At 41.5% G+C, this 16,382-nt stretch overlaps 1 protein-coding gene across 1 annotated transcript in view; it reads right to left on the minus strand.

The window, feature by feature from the left end:
- Positions 1–5,625: 5,625 nt before the first annotated feature.
- LOC147445256 (peptide methionine sulfoxide reductase B5-like) overlaps positions 5,626–16,382 on the minus strand; it is a 112,024-nt gene continuing 101,267 nt past the window's right edge. The window contains exon 3 of the mRNA XM_086524808.1: positions 5,626–5,918. Coding sequence (XP_086380934.1) covers positions 5,766–5,918 — 153 coding nt within the window. The 3' untranslated portion in view covers positions 5,626–5,765. The remainder of the gene's footprint in view (positions 5,919–16,382) is intronic.

The raw sequence follows: 16,382 nt of genomic DNA on the forward strand, positions 1-16,382 counted from the left end.
CAAGAAGCACTGGGAGGCTATGAAAGGGACTTTACAATACTTGAATGGTACATAAGGATTTGTGCAATCAGTTTGTAAGCACAACTATATTTGTTCTAGGCTGCACACATCTTGTAGGGAACAAGGATAACAAGAATACTATAGAAATGTTTTAACATTCCTTAGGGTGCAATATCTTGGATATTTTGCTTGCAATATTTGTGGATCATGCCTAGTATTGAGCTTGGCATCCACAAATGCTAGAAGAATTTTTATGGGTTTTTATCCAATGCAAGACTTAAACATTACAAGAAACATTTCAGTTTTTTGTAGTGATACTTAGAGGAATATCTAATCAACATTTGTCTTGCATTCAAACACAAGCAAGGAGGTGAAGGATCATTTCATATGGAGCTACTTGAAGACAAGCACATTGAAGTTGTGGAGATACATGCTGATAAAAACTATGTAGATCTTCTCCCCAAGAGTCTTCATCTATCAAAATTTGATATGAGTTGAATGTGGCATCATCACATGCTATTAGCATCTTCACCTTTCAACCATATGACTTATGTATCTCCCTTAAAGGCACAATGATGATTGCACTCCTAGTGAGAGAGGTGCAACAAACTGTTTTTACCACCTACGCCAATTGTCAAAAGACTTGATACCAATTCGTTGACCAAAGACTAGGTAAATGGGAGAAAGTCAATATAACAATACTTTATCACTGCCATCCCACCTAGGCACGCTTACAAATTTACACCTTGACTGACTTTCAGTCAGGATTCAACCTAAGTTTGTCCATCATTTGCACACAAGCCTCATTCAAAGAACTTGTAATTCTAAAGATTTGAAGCCGATTCAATTCTTTATGGCAAACGAATAAAGAACTCAAGATTCACGATAAGAATACATATTTGAGGGTATATCAAGGGTGGAAACCTTTACGAATTGAAAATCACATATCAAGTAGAGTTCATGTAAGCCAAGAAGGCACTCTTAATCTCACACAGCTCCCTTGCCGCCTTGCAAAATGCTTGGCAGACTTGAGGCTTGTACTCCTAGTGAGAGAGGTGCACCGAGTTGTTTTCAAAAGACTTGTTAAGAGATGTAAATATACCTTCATAAGGTCAGAATAGTCTGAACTTATGGATTATAAAAGAGGATAAAACACTCACGAAGATACAAAGCAAGGGACACAATAGAATAGAGAGAAAAACAAAATTACATTATTTGTTACTAAACAAAATTATTATTCATTTAAAAATGATTTTAAAAAAGGCAAAAGCAAAATAAGATGAAGATGCTTACTTGACTACTAATTGAGACAAAACTTTAAATTAACTTAGGATAAGACATCAGAAAGACTTGATCCTAGAAAATAGAACCACGCGATAACTTCTTAAAGACTAATGTAAGCTAAATACTAGAATTAAATACTACTACGAACCTACTTAGAAAAGGCAAAACTGATAATATGAAAACTTAACTTTGTTACTTGTCCAAACAGGAAGAGTAAGATTATCACTTTTATCATGCATAGCATGCACAACAACTATGGCATCCCTACTTAAACATTGCAAGAAAGGTTTTTATTTTTTATTTTTTATTGGAAGGCATAGTAGGCCGTTGCTGTTATTGTAGTGATACTTAAAAGAAATTTGGCATTTCGCTCGAACACAAGCAAATGGAGGTGAAGTATCATTTCACATGGGAGGCACTTGAAGACAAAACACATAAAAATTGTGGAGCAAAACTACCTTTGTGGGGAGGAGAGAAAAAATTCTTTGAATTTTCCGTGTCGCAAACGACGAGAAAGGTACAAGAAGAAACGAGAGAGTAAATTGAGGAAAAACAAAGTTATGCCAAAAATTGAGGGCAAGATGTAGTTTTATATGGTAATTGATGCAAAATATTGTATCAAAAACAAAAATCACCAACATATATCCCATCTCAAAACAACCAAGAAACTCAAGATGATAGATTGAAACAAAATGAAAAGCTCAAAAATTTGGCCAAGCCAAAGAAAAAGAACCTTCTATGACTAAAATGAAAAGGAGGACCAAATATCAAGAACTGAAAAGAACCTTAAAAGAATTTTGGACCACTAAAATCAAATCAAACAACGACAAACATGGGGCCATGAGTGTTCCTTCACATTAGAAGAAATACACTCTACAAGATTAAAAAAATCATTGTAGAACAATCCCATGAGACAACTTAGGAAACCGGGAAAATCCTACCAATTGCCGAAACATGCCAAGAAGATTGACCTAGCCGTGTAGATCTTCTCCCCAAGAGTCTTATCTGTCAAAGTTTGACATAGTTGGTATGACATCATCACATGTTATTAGCATTTTCAATTTTCAACCATATGCCTTATGCTTTATACAGTGTCATACATGCAATCATAAAAATAACCGCAAGGCATAAAGTGTCTTATCACACCTTGACTTTGTTGCGCATTCCCTCAAGACCAAGCAAAAACTTGGAGTAATTCTTTCAAAAACTTTTTCACCTATTGATGTTGCCAAATTATGAGTCTGCTTGATACGATATGCATTTAAAAAAATCTTACCATGTTTATCGATCATGCTCTAGTGAGGGAAAAATTAAGAACTTTTGAAGGGAGTTGGCCTCCAGACATTTGACCATCTATATAGCACCAATCTTTCATTTTTCATTATTTATGTGATTGTCTAAAATTGATATAATAAATTTATTAGTGTTATACGTACTATGTGATCAATTGATGATTCTAAGAGTTAATATTGGATTCAAGATTGAGACTTGCATAAAGTATGGTGCTTTCTTATTCTCTAACGGAGGTACCATATGATGTCGTGAGTTAATCGAGCTGTTTATGTATGATTTATGGTTTGTTTTGGTGAGTTGAGAGTATATGGTTAAACATCCCGAATCGTATAAACAAATATGATTAAAGTGGCTTTCTTTTTGGGTTATCGTTTGTTGTATGAGTACCATATGGGTGAAGTGATGTGATAGAGTGCTAGATTATCTAATGGATCTGAGCTTGATGCATTGATTTGAAGTCAAATAATTCCATTTTCATGTTTTGCATGCTCCCAAAAATGCCAAAAAGTTGTTTTCGGCATATGTGTGAAGTTATGGTTTATGGTTGACCTAAAGGTCGGAGCTGTTTTGCATCATATTTATGGCGATGGAATGTTATCATATGATATATGGGAACTCATGGATTGATGTGGATACCTCATATGCATGGTTATGACTTCTTTCAACCTTTCTAGGTCAAAACTAGCTCTATGTGCTAGGGAGGTGAAGTGCAGATGTGATGCATCAACTTTGCATGGTTGAATGTTGTCAATATTGGATTTTTATATCATTATTAGTTGCTGGTCAAACTCTTTTTATGCATGAAATAATCATGTCTTAAGGGTCATATGTGTGTGGACTTTGATTGATTGCAGGGGAGTGCCGAAAAATTGTTTCATTAGTACTATGTTGCACAAACTCCAACTTCTAGTTCTACATAAAGGCTTTACATATATGCATGCATACAGGAACACGAATATGTATGAATGTAGTATGTAGTAATACTTTCTACTAGCAGAGAATCGTAAATGTCTTGATCCAAATCAAGAAGCACTTCTTTGAAGGCAAAACTATGGGAAATAGGTATTACCCTCTTGTGATTTCCAAACTAACAAGCTATAAGGCCACAAAAACTAGGGAATCTATGTTGACAAGATGGATCTATTCAACCATTCAACAACCATATAGACCCTCTCCAAGCAAAGAAATTGGCAATACTGGCAAAGTTGAAAAGATCAATGGCAAAAACACTAATACTGATCTAACAACTACACAATTCCTAATAATCTAACAATGGTCCGTATCAACATTATTACTCATAAAAGATATGGAAAATAATATATGCTTTCAAATGAGCACTAAAGAGGGGTTACAAGAGGCACCATAATTGGCTTCAATTTACCTCAGCAACATTTGCGTGGATTTATTACATTCCTGCCTTGACTAGTTTTATGTGAAGAAAGCTAAAACGGGGGAAGAACAAGTTAAAAAGGAGTGCACTTATGATGAGGGGCTTGTGTGGCTTCCACAATGCATCTGTGGAGTGTGAAGTTCTGAGACGCTTCTCTTGCCCTGAAGCCTACAAAGAGAGCGACTTTTATCCTTGCCTTAAACTCGTTAATTGTTGTTTGACTCAGATACGTGTAACATCACATTGGTGGTGTTATACTCAAGTAAGGCTTTTCTGTGATGGGATTGCTTGAGACCCTCCTTGTACAAAAATCAGAGCAAGCCAATGGTGGACCCTATAAATTAGTGATTGCATTTCTTTAACTGCTTGCAGCTACATTTTTTTGTTGTCCACAAATGTACGTAAATCCTTACACATTCAACTATACTAACAAGAAATGAAAGAAGCCTTGATTCACTTCATAAATGGGAGAATGCCAATACAACAGAATTTGTCACCAGGCCCGCTTACAAATTTACACCGACTAACTTTCAACCAGGATTCAACCTTAGTCTATCCATCATTTGCACACAAGCCTCATTTAAAGAACTGTAATCCTAAAGATTTGAAGCCCATTCAGTTCCTTATGACAGATAAAAAAAGAACGCTTTCGTTCAAGATTAAGGATAAGAATGCATATTCGAGGGTCGATCAGGGGTGGAAACCTTTACGAATTGAAAATCGCACATCAAGTAGAGTTCTAGTGAGCCAAGATGGCACTCTCAATCTCACACAGCTGCCTCGCCACCTTGCAAAATGCTTGGCAGACTTGAGGCTTGCATTCCTATTGAGAGAGGTGCAACAAACTGTTTTCAATCAATCCCTGTGCCAATTGTCAAAATACTTGATACCAGTTCATTGACCAAACCCAACTCAACAGATAACCAAATAAGTCATGGTAAACTCTGTGTCTGCCACAATACCAATAACAAGCACTCAAATGCCAGCCAAGGACACCATCCGCAAAAGAACACCTTCTCAGTTCTTACAAGCATTTGTCCAAAGCTGTAAAACATTCTAATGGGGGGTTGGTTGGGTCGGTTTCTGCAGATGACAAGTGTAAGTGGTTTATAGAGGACCCTAGGATAATTTAAGCATGTGCTAAGGACGTCAAGCACAGCTTTGAAGCTCAAACTGATTGGCCAAAAATCCCAGGGTTTTTAGACAAGCCCCTTGAAGACATGGCCTGCTAGATCCAAAAATATTTTGGACGAATACCTGGGCTGTGAGCTCACCTTATGGCAGCAGCTCGCTCCTTTCTTCCAAGAATTTCAGACCATTGTGATGAACATATCTACCATTCCTACAGGAGCCAGGAACTGGAGCTGCTGTCAGACAAATACATGCCTGCATCGTGGAATAATCCAGCAGGTACAGCGCAAAGACCATTCTTCAGTTGAAGAAGGGGCCCTTCCTACCGGGGGCCCACATGCCGTTTCACATAATGTACATGGTGTCCATTTGGCTGTTCAAGCCTCCTATCTCCTCCTAAAGTAGTATCTGTGCCCTGATACCTTTCAAACATAAAGCTCAAAAAAGGCTTTATGTGCTAAGGGATGGGGTAACTATTTCACCCAAAACAAGAAACAATGCTTATATACTAATTTGCACATTGTACAAAGAAGAATTGGCAATAATTACTTCACCAGAAACCAAAAACTTACTCCAGTTGGTAATAATTATCAGTCCTAAAGCTAATTAAAGTACAGCAATGAGTTTGAAGCAGGACAATATTTCTGTCGATAAGAGTCGAGCATGATCACTTGTTAGCTGGAGTAAATGTGAGAGAGATGCTATTAACACAGTGTCTTTCATTGGTTGGAGTCTTAAACCCCTCACCCTTGAAAACGTGGCCCAAGTGACCACCACATGCAGCACAAGTGATCTCTATCCGATGCCCATCAGCATCAATCTGCCAACAAACAGATGCATAAAAACTCTCTCATCGGCACTCTCTCTCTCTCTCTCTCAAAGTGGCACTTGAACTCTTAATATCACAGTTTACTTGCAAACTTACAAAGAGCTTGAAGGCATTACAAGGCCCTTAGGCATTACAAATAACCACTCTTGGTAGTGAAAAAAACAATAGGAATATAAAACCAAACCAGAAAAACAAGACGTGATAATAAAACTAGGGAAACACATCAAGAGCTAGAGACTAGGGAGTAGAGGAAGACTACAAAAGAGAGATATAGCAGAAATAGGCCACCCAACTCACAAGTAGCAAAAAACTCCACCATAGGATCTCCCAAGACCAACACGCGCACTCCAACAAAAGATCCCATCTCCACCACAAAACAACCCTAAATCAAAGATCCAGAGGACCACATGAGAGAGAAGCCTTCTATAATAGACTTGGACACTCCAAGCGGGGAATCTACCACAACACACATGAGCAAACTGAAAGAACTCAAAAAAACTGAGAGAGACGACACGGGACGGCATAGTTCCGCGCCCAGAGAGATTGGCCCCAAAGACTAGCGCCCCTTTCGGTATTTCTTCATTATTAGTGCTTCACAAAGTACAATGTCCAAGGTTCCTCATCTCAATCGTGCTCCCAAGCTCATCTGCCTGAGATTAAGGCCCTGACACTCAATTTATAGGCACTAGGCCTTCCAAAAGTAGTACATATGAAAAGCTTCAAGTCTAAAAGCATCTTGGCCCAAAAGCTAGCGCTAGGGGGAGACAGTGCGATTTGCGGAAATCCGTACAGGTGCCACGTCAGCAAAGTAAATCGCGGAAGTCCGTATGGCTTGCCATGTCATCGACGGAATTCGTGGGCGTCGGTACAACTACCACATCATCAACCCTTCACGCCACTTTTAGCCTTTTTGTCCCTTGGGCCCCATCGGACAGGACCCCATATGTTGGAACAACTTATAAAAATGGATGTCCTTCAAATTTAGGCCTCTCAGATAGGTGCTACAAGTTGGTACAACTTCTTCTGCATCTTTCAGTAGGGTTCTGACCCCTCTTTGTCCGAAGTCCATCCTTTTAGGTCAAGCCACGTCAATACTTTGTGACATACCCCCTCTTGAAAGAATTGTAATCACCCTAGACTACGCTTGCAAAACCAACATAAGCCAGAAATCAGTTTAGTAGACACTCACTCTTAAGTACCGACACACTACACAACACATATCCAGTACTTGCACAAAGACGACAACCACTGAACATTCACATAACATTCCCCATCGAGATCTTAGATGAGAATCATGGTCACCGTAATGTATTTAGCAATACTTCTAGATCTCACCGATCTCTCGCGGATGCCTTAATTGATTGAATCTTATTACTATCATATCCACATCACCCCTCCGGTGAGCAAGATTGAAATGCTACAATCATTTCGTCTTTCAAACATGCACTCAAATAGGACACATATGAGAGAGCACATATAACAAATTCATTTAAGATATTCCCATTTCAAAGTACTTTTCATAAAGTCATACAACAGAATACTATCAGCCCGTTAGTACCCCTGAGATCCCAAAAGAAATCAGTGACTTTATTCCATTTAAATAATCTGTGACAAATTAGCGGAGTAACTCCCCTCTCGTGCAATCCGCAGCGCACCAAATTCAACCCGCTGATCATCGATAACTCTTGGAGTAGTTGAAGCTAGATCAAAAGCCTCCAGGTAAAGCTCTAAAATTCGAGGAGTATCTGCTAGGTCCTACTCTATCCATTTCGCATCCAATGCCGGATAGTTCTTAAACTTGACTAAATACCGGCATATCACCTTACCTTTCCTTGTGAGCCAGTGTCTGTTCTAAAATGAGAATCTCTTTCTCTTCCATCTCCGGTTGCTCCTCTGGCTCCCTGTCTGCTTGCACCTCACCTTTGAAAGGCCTCAACAAACTCACATGAAATGCATTGTGAATCTTCTAAGTATCTGCTAACTTCAGTCTGAAGGATACATCATTTATCTTGTCCTGAATCTAGAAAGGCCATAGTATCGCATACTCAACTTTGGAGAAAGTCGCTCCTTACCCTTTCCTTTCCCAAGGCATGTCTTCTCAAACCGGAGAAGCACCCAATCACCTTCCTTCAACTGTAAGTCACGTCGATGCTTGTCCGCCGCCTTCTTATGTCGTGCTTAATACTTCTCAAGAGCCTCGTGCACCTTTGCAAAAGAAGTGTCCAGATCTGCTCGAAAAATCTTATCCTTGGTGCTTAGAATAGGTGAAGACTTTCTTAGCACCCTCGATGATCTCAAACGGCGCCTTCTCCGTAGATGTATGTATTGTTATTGTAGGCAAACTCCACTAAGGGCAGATACTTCTCCCACTCAGTCTTTTGATCAAAGGTGTAAGGCTTCAACAAGTCCAGAAGCATTGAATTCGCTATCTCCGATTGCCCATCTGTCTGTGGGTGGAAAGAAGACGAGAATTGTAACAGAGTACCAATATTCTCCCAGATTGCCCTCCAAAACAAACTAGTAAAACGGGGATCTCTATCTGAAACTATAGACTAAGGCTTGCCATGTAGTCAAAATATCTGTGAGAAAAACAGTTTAGCCAAATGATCTGGCTTAATTGTCTTCTTGACCGGAACAAAATGAGCTTGCTTGCTAAATCTGTCGATATAAATCTGTGCAGCCCGAAAACATAATGCTCTCATAAGCTATAACAAGCCCTCCGCACTTAGACCACTCCCAGACTACGACCACAGGCATCACAATATACCAAATTAACTTTTACAACTCTGACAAAACCAACATTAGCGAGTTGTCAACTTCTCTTTGAGAGTCTTGAAAGCTGCTATCTCAGATGGTCCCCATGTGAAAGGAACCCCTTTCTCCGTCAAAACATCTAGAGGAGAAGAAATCTCTGTAAACTTTTGAATGAACCGCCGATAGTAAGAGCACAAACCCAAAAAGCTTCGAGCCTCATGAACATTCTTCAAAACTGGCCGATCTCAAATGGTCTCAACCTTGGTCGCGGACCCATTTTGACACTCTCCGCAGAGATGATGTGTCCCAAAAAGTGGATCTTTGGTAAGAAAAAATTGCTCTTCTTCCCATTCACCACCAACCGATGTTGCCGTAGTGCCTGAAAAACCTGTAATAGGTGATGTTGATGCTCTGCCTCATTCTTGGTGAATACGACGCTATCGTCCAAAAAGGTGCCCACAAATGACCTATACTCTCGAAAAACCCTGTCCATCATCCTGCTCAGCATTGCAAGAGCATTTGTGAGACCAAAAGGCATCACCAAATACTCGTACAAAATCCAAAGGACGTCATGAACACGGTCTTGTATACATCTCCAAGAGCCATCCTTATCCAATGATAGCCACTTTTTAGGTCGATTCTACTGAAACAAGTAGAACCCTATAAATCGATCCTAGGTATTGGATACCTGTTCTTGATGGTGATTTTATTGAGAGCCTATGGTCAATGCACATTCTCCAAGATCCATGTTTCTTTAAAACCAACAACACTACTAGGTTTAATGAGAGGTGATGTACTCGGTTTAATAAGACCTTTCTCTAAACGTTCTCACTTGGTTCATAATTTCTTCAATTTGGGCTCTGATTTGTAAGGTGGCCGGTTTGGTGGCGTGCTCCCAGGAATCAAATCAATGGTGTGATCTTCAGGACGCTGCTTTAGAACTCTTTGGCTTGTCCTCTGACTGTTCTTTTGGTGCTTTGTTAGGGCACATGGCTAACACATGACTGTGTTCCCCACAACCGTAACATTTATCCTCTTTGAAGTATTCTGTGCGTTGCTCCACTAACAATCAAGGGCCTGAAGGTTTCTTTTTCTGTTGCTTTCCCTTTCTTTTGTTACTATTGTTCGTACCTTGTCGGGTCGAAACTGTGACCAATCTATCTGTAGGGTACGTAAGAGTGCCCCATGCATTGCAAACCCTTGCTTTGCGTGTCCCATCAGTTGTTGCATGGACTAGGACTTCTACAACAGACAATAATCCCATATCTCTTTAGGTAGACCACAACAAAATCGCTCCATCTGCTGCTTGAACGTGATTTTCTTAAAAGGAGAGGCTGGTAAGAAAGTGTCCCAAAAACTCTGATAGTAAGTATCTAGGGTGTCCTCCTTGGTCATCCTCAGATGATTCTAAGTTGTGATCACATCGCATTTGTATTCTTGAGTGAGCCATGAGGAAGTAAAGACTCGCTTGAACTGAAGCCACTTTGTTGGTGCCTCCCTCCGTAAGAGCAAGGTAGACGACCAAGCTTGTGCGTTCCCCTTGAGGTAAGATGTCACCCTCCGAACCTTGGAATGCCCTGAATAGTGTCCTCCGGAGTATATGATGTCAAACTGTTGTGGATAAAAGCAAGGACCTTGTGGGTTTTCCAAAAAAAGGATCGAACTTTATTGCTTGCCCGCCCTCCTTGAAATACTTAGGCTTCTTGCCCTTGTCCTCGAGAAAATCATACTGGTTGGCTTTGTAAAAGTGCTTCCTCTTTGAAAACATCCGCTCATGAAAATTTGAACTGTCCGAGGAAGAAGAAACCTCATCTGAAACCACCAAAATATTTCCGAGATCTTCTACGGGATCGGCTCTTCTTCGCCTTCTTCTTAAGAGCCTTTGCTATGTCTCTGGATCTTTCTCCTCTTCTTGCTCTTTCTTTCCTCGTCACTAGACTCGGAGGTAGAAGAACTGTCAGAGCTGTCAGAAGAAGATGAGGATGAACTAAAAACATCCTCGAATCTCACACGTTTCTTTGCCTTCTTGGCATTCTCAAAAGTAGACCTCCGACCCAAGTAGCCTAGATAGCCTGTTGCTCGACTCTGCTTCCCTGGCCACTTCTTGGTCTTCATGAGTTTGTTGACTCGCTGTTCTACTCCTTCCTCGAATTCATCCTCTGAGTACACCTTCTGAGTGGGAGTCCTTGGTGTAGTCGGCTTCTTCAAGGCTGACTTCAGAGGTGATCGGATGGCGGTGCGCCATTTGGAATGCATCTCGTCATGTGGATGCTTGACCAGAAATTTCACATACTAAGTATCCTTGGAGTATTGAAGCATCTTCTGGGCACAAGCGTCAACCTGTTGTTGTCGCTCATTTCCATCCTTTCGTACTCTTCATTATTCTCTCCCAAACCCAAGTGGTCGTGGCGGGGTTCGTCTACTCAATCTATGTGTGCTTTTGAGTAAAGGGATCGGATCCTTCGTAGAACAAGAATCGACCGAGCTCTAATACCACTGTACAAGACTTGGACACTCCAAGTCGGGAATCTACCACAACACAAGTGAGCAAATTGAAAAAACTGAACAAAATTGAGAAAGAGACGACACGACGTGGTTCCGCACCCAGAGAGACTGCCCCCAAAGACTGGCACCCCTTTTGGTATTTCTTTATTATTAATGCTTCACAAAGTACAGTGTCCGAGGCTCGTCGTCTCAACAATGCTCAAAAGCTCATCTGCTTGAGACTCAAGCCCTAGCACTCAATTTATAGGCCCTAGGCCTTCCAAAAGCAGTACATATGAAAAGCTTCAAGTCTAAAAGCATCTTGGCCCAAAAGCTAGCCCTAGAGGGAGCCAACGCAATTTGCAAAAATCCGTACTGTTGGAATTAGGGTTGCAGAGAAACACACAAAGCTTGGAGAAGACGAAGGAAGCTCAAGGCACACAATAGAGAGTGTTTTACTTAGTGTGCAATGGAAAGATTGATAGCCCTAGAGTGATGGGCGTATATATAACGCACGGGGGAAAAAACCTCCTAAAGAGGGAACAAATGCCCCGGCGGTCCTAGTGTGTTCACACACATCACTACCACATGTATATGGTAACAAATCCCCCCTGGAGTGATGCGGTGAACGAGAGCTGGCACATGAGTAAAGGGAAGTGCCATGCCCTGAGGATAGGATCAGTCCACAAAGGGGAGTAAGCCCAAAGCTTTGCGGAAAGCTTCAAGCTTCTCACGAGACAATGCCTTTGTGAAAAGATCTGCAAGGTTGTCCTGTGTTGGCACATAAGCCAAGCTGATCTCTCCTGCTGAGAGCCTCTCCCTGACATAGTGGTAATGCACCTCAATGTGCTTTGTGCGAGCATGAAAAACTGGGTTCCTCGCAACTGCCAATGCGCTCTGACTGTCAGTGTAGATAGTGTTGGCAGTGTCCTGTCCAACACCCAAATCAGCCATAAGGCGTCTGAGCCATATACACTCAACCGTAGCTGTGAAGATTGCCCTGTACTCAGCCTCACAACTCGAAGTGGCCACAGTAGGTTGCTTCTTGCTCAACCATGATATACATGAACTGCCAAGCATGAAACAAAAACCACTTGTGGACACTCGCGTGTCAAAACAACCAGACCAATCTGAGTCCGAAAAAGCATGTAAGTCTGGCGGCAATGATCCCCCCTTGGGATAAAACAAGCCAAGATGTAAAGTGCCACTAAGGTAGCGGAAAATCCTCTTGACAGCCTGCCAATGCTTAGACCTTGGGCTATGCATAAATCTGCTGACCTGTGAGACTGCAAACTGAATATCCGGCCTCGTGTTGCATACATAAATTAGGCAGCCAACAGTAGTTTGGTAAAGAGTGACATCAGCAAGATCACCAGCATCATGTAGACTCAACTTCAAACCTGTTTCCATGGGAGTGGCAATAGGTTTGCAATCCTCAAGTCCAAACTTACATAGCAATGTCTCTATGTAACTTTTCTGACACAAGGCAATACCACCATCACACTGCTTAAACTGTATACCCAAATAATGATGCAACAGCCCCAAATCTTTCATCTTGAAAGTATCATTTAAATCAGCCTTAAATTCAGCAATATGTCTCTCATTTGGTCTAGTGATCAACAAATCATCAACATAAAGAACCACAATGAGAAGTACATCACCCTCACGCTTTACATACAATGTGCTTTCTGTTGGACTGTTACGAAAGCCTTGTTTGACCAAATGAGTGTCAGCTTTCTCATACCAAGCACAAGGAGATTGCTTCAACCCATACAAAGCCTTGTTACATTTGCACACTTTGTCCTCTTGTCCTTTTATGACAAAACCGCGAGGCTGCGTTACATAAACTTCCTCAAATATGTCAACATTCAAGAAAGCAGTAACAATGTCTGATTGATGTACATCCCAACCAAAATGAGCTGCAAATGCACATAGAAAACGCACAGTAGTCATACAACAAGTGGGAGCAAAAGTCTCTTCATAATCTATGCCTTTTTGCTGTGCATAACCCTTTGCAACAAGTCGAGCCTTATGGCGATCGATCTCACCATCCGGCTTGCGTTTCAACTTGTAAACCCACTTCGTACCAATGGCCTTTTTGCCAGGAGGCAAATCACATAAAGTCCATGTGTCATTTTCTATAAGTGCATCATATTCTGATTGCATGGCAGCCATCCAATTTTCTGAATTTTGTGCTTCATCAAAAGTCAGAGGCTCCTCAACATCATGTAAGCTAGACACAGCCAAAGCATAACAATCTGATGCATAAGATGCATGGTGAGAGCCTGAACGAGTACGACTAGACAAAGGTGCATCCAATTTACTGTCACGCAAAGTGTTCACCAGCCATTTTGGCATACCTCTAGCCTGCTCATTTTCAGCCCTTTCCTCATCAAGTACATCATGTACATCTGCAACAGTAATAGGCTGATCTAGAACATTTTCAGAAACCCCCATAGGCTGTACATTTGCCTCATTGGAACTTACATTCGTATTTCCAGCACTGAAAAGAGGCAACAAAGTGTCATAAATGTCCTGTGAGCTTACATTACTGTCTCTAGTACATGAGAGCAAGGGCTGAACAGAATCGTCCACAAACACTACATCTCGAGAAACCAGAATACGTTTTTTTTGCGGATGATACAACCTGTAACCTTTGCTTTTAGCACTATAACCAACAAAAATACATTTGACATCCTTATCATCCAATTTTCTGCGCTGCACTTGTGGCACCAAAGCATATGCCAAACAGCCAAAAGCATGCATGTGTTCAATAGAAGGTTTTCTATCATGCCATGCTTCATATGGAGTAATAGACTGCAAAGCTTTCGTAGGACACCTGTTAAGTACATAAGTGGCACACATAATGGCCTCAAGCAAAAAAGAATGCGGCAAAGCTTGACTTTTGACCATACATCGTGCCATTTCCGTCAGTGACCTGTTTTTCCTCTCAGCAACACCATTTTGTTGAGGTGTATAAGGCACTATACATTGGTGTTTTATCCCACTAACTAGCCAAAAATGCATTCAATTCATGAGACATATACTCCCCCCCTCGATCGGAACGGAGGGTGCCCATAGTACATTTCGAGACATTTTCAGCCATAGCCAGAAATTGTTTGAAGCACATAAAAACTTCGGACTTCGCTTTAAGCGGAAATACCCATGCATGCCTGGAGTAATCATCAATGAAAGTCACGAAGTACAGGTAATTGCCCAAGGACGGAGTTTGCATGGGCCCACAAACATCACTATGCACAAGCTGCAACCTGCATGTGGCCCGAACTGAACCATCCTTTGGAAACTTAGAACGCTGCATCTTACCCAAAATACAGCCTTCACAAACATGTTTGACAGGTGCTTCAAGAGGCGGCAAAGAAGCAACCATATCAGATTTTTGCAAACGCAGCAAACTGGCAAAATTCAGATGACCAAAACGTGCATGCCAAAGTTTTGCATCTGAAATAGCCGTTGAATCTGCAACAGCATTTGCAAAATTTTGTCCACACTTGTCATACAAAGTGAGCTTATACAGCCCACGGCACAAAAGGCCAGATGCAACAATTTCATCACCAAAACTGAGATCATGAACTGTACATCTGTCATCCACAAATTTGACTACAAGTCCAAGTCTAGCAAGTGCGGATACAGACAAGAGATTCTTCTTGATCCCAGGTACATAAAGTGTATCAACAAGTGTGAAGGAACTGCCATTAGCAGCAGTGAGCACAATCTTTCCAACTCCCTGAACTGGATAAGAGGCGTTGTTGGCACAAGTGACTGAATTCCCATGAGGGACAGACTCGAGAGAGGTAAACAATTCACGATGTGAGGTAATGTGCTTTGTAGCACCACTGTCAAAATACCACAAATGTGAATCTGCAGCAACTAACAAGCATGCATCATGGACAGCAGGATTGTAAGTGCACTCTGTGCTAAAAGCCCATTCTGCATCAACATCAGCATTACAGTCTCCTTTCACAGAAGATTCAACAATGGCTGCATTTGTAGTGGAACCAGCATTTGCAGTGGAACCACCCTCTTTCTTCTTAGCCTCTTTGGCCTTCAACTTAGGACACGACTTGATCAAGTGATCATTGGCTTTACAATAATGGCAACGCATCTTCTTTTTGCCCTTATCACCAGAATTGCCCTTTACAAGAGAAACGGAGCGGGAACAACCTGTGCTATATAGCACAAACTATAGAAGACTATAAAGCACCTGTTATGCACAAAACGGCACTGATAGAAATTCTGCACAAAATGACGAAATAACCTGTGCAATACTGTCTGTCTGTAGTGGAAACGGAGGCCGAAATAAGCCCAAATCAAAATTCTGAGCAGACCAAGCTATTCAAGCTATCCCAAAATTTTTGTGGACCTGCGATCGCTCGCCAAAGCTCACTGAAATCGTAGAAAGTGAGCAGGGCGTGTGCTGGAGCAGCTGGCGACTAAGCCCGGGAGGGTGTGACCTGCTCTAATACCAATTGTTGGAATTAGGGTTGCAGAGAAACACACACAGCTTGGAGAAGACGAAGGAAGCTCAAGGCACACAATAGAGAGTGTTTTACTTAGTGTGCAATGGAAAGATTGATAGCCCTAGAGTGATGGGCGTATATATAATGCACGGGGGAAAAAACCTCCTAAAGAGGGAAAAAATGCCCCGGCAGTCCTAGTGTGTTCACACACATCACTACCACATGTATATGGTAACACGTACAGGTACCATGTCAGCAGCGCAAATTGCGGAAGTCTGTATGGCATGCCACGTCATCAACGAAATTCGTGGGCGGTACAACTGCCTCGTCATCAGCCCTTCAATTTTAGGCCTCCCGGGTAGGTTCTGCAAGTTGGTACAACTTCTGCATCTTTCACTAGAGTTCTGACCCCTCTTTGTCTAGAGTCCATCCTTTAGGTCATGCCACGTCATCACTTTGTGCAAGCATAACAAACTTGGACACCCCAAGTCAAGATTCTACCGTGACACAGCAGAGATTCCCTTCAAAACAGTTCACAAAAGACGACAAGGCCCGACGTAGTTCCGTGCCAAGAGGTATTGGCCCCAAAGACTGGCGCCCCTTTCGGTATTTATTTTATATTAATCTGTGTGCAAAGTACAAAGAGTCCACGGGAACTCACACTCAAACTCTGCGTCCAGATGCTGTGAGTAATGAGGCCCAAAAGACTTATTTATTCTTACAAGGGATGCCCAAAAGC

Source organism: Adiantum capillus-veneris, chromosome 12 (genome assembly GCF_014529385.1).
Source record: "Adiantum capillus-veneris isolate H3 chromosome 12, ASM1452938v2, whole genome shotgun sequence".
NCBI classification, from domain to species: Eukaryota; Viridiplantae; Streptophyta; class Polypodiopsida; order Polypodiales; family Pteridaceae; genus Adiantum; species Adiantum capillus-veneris.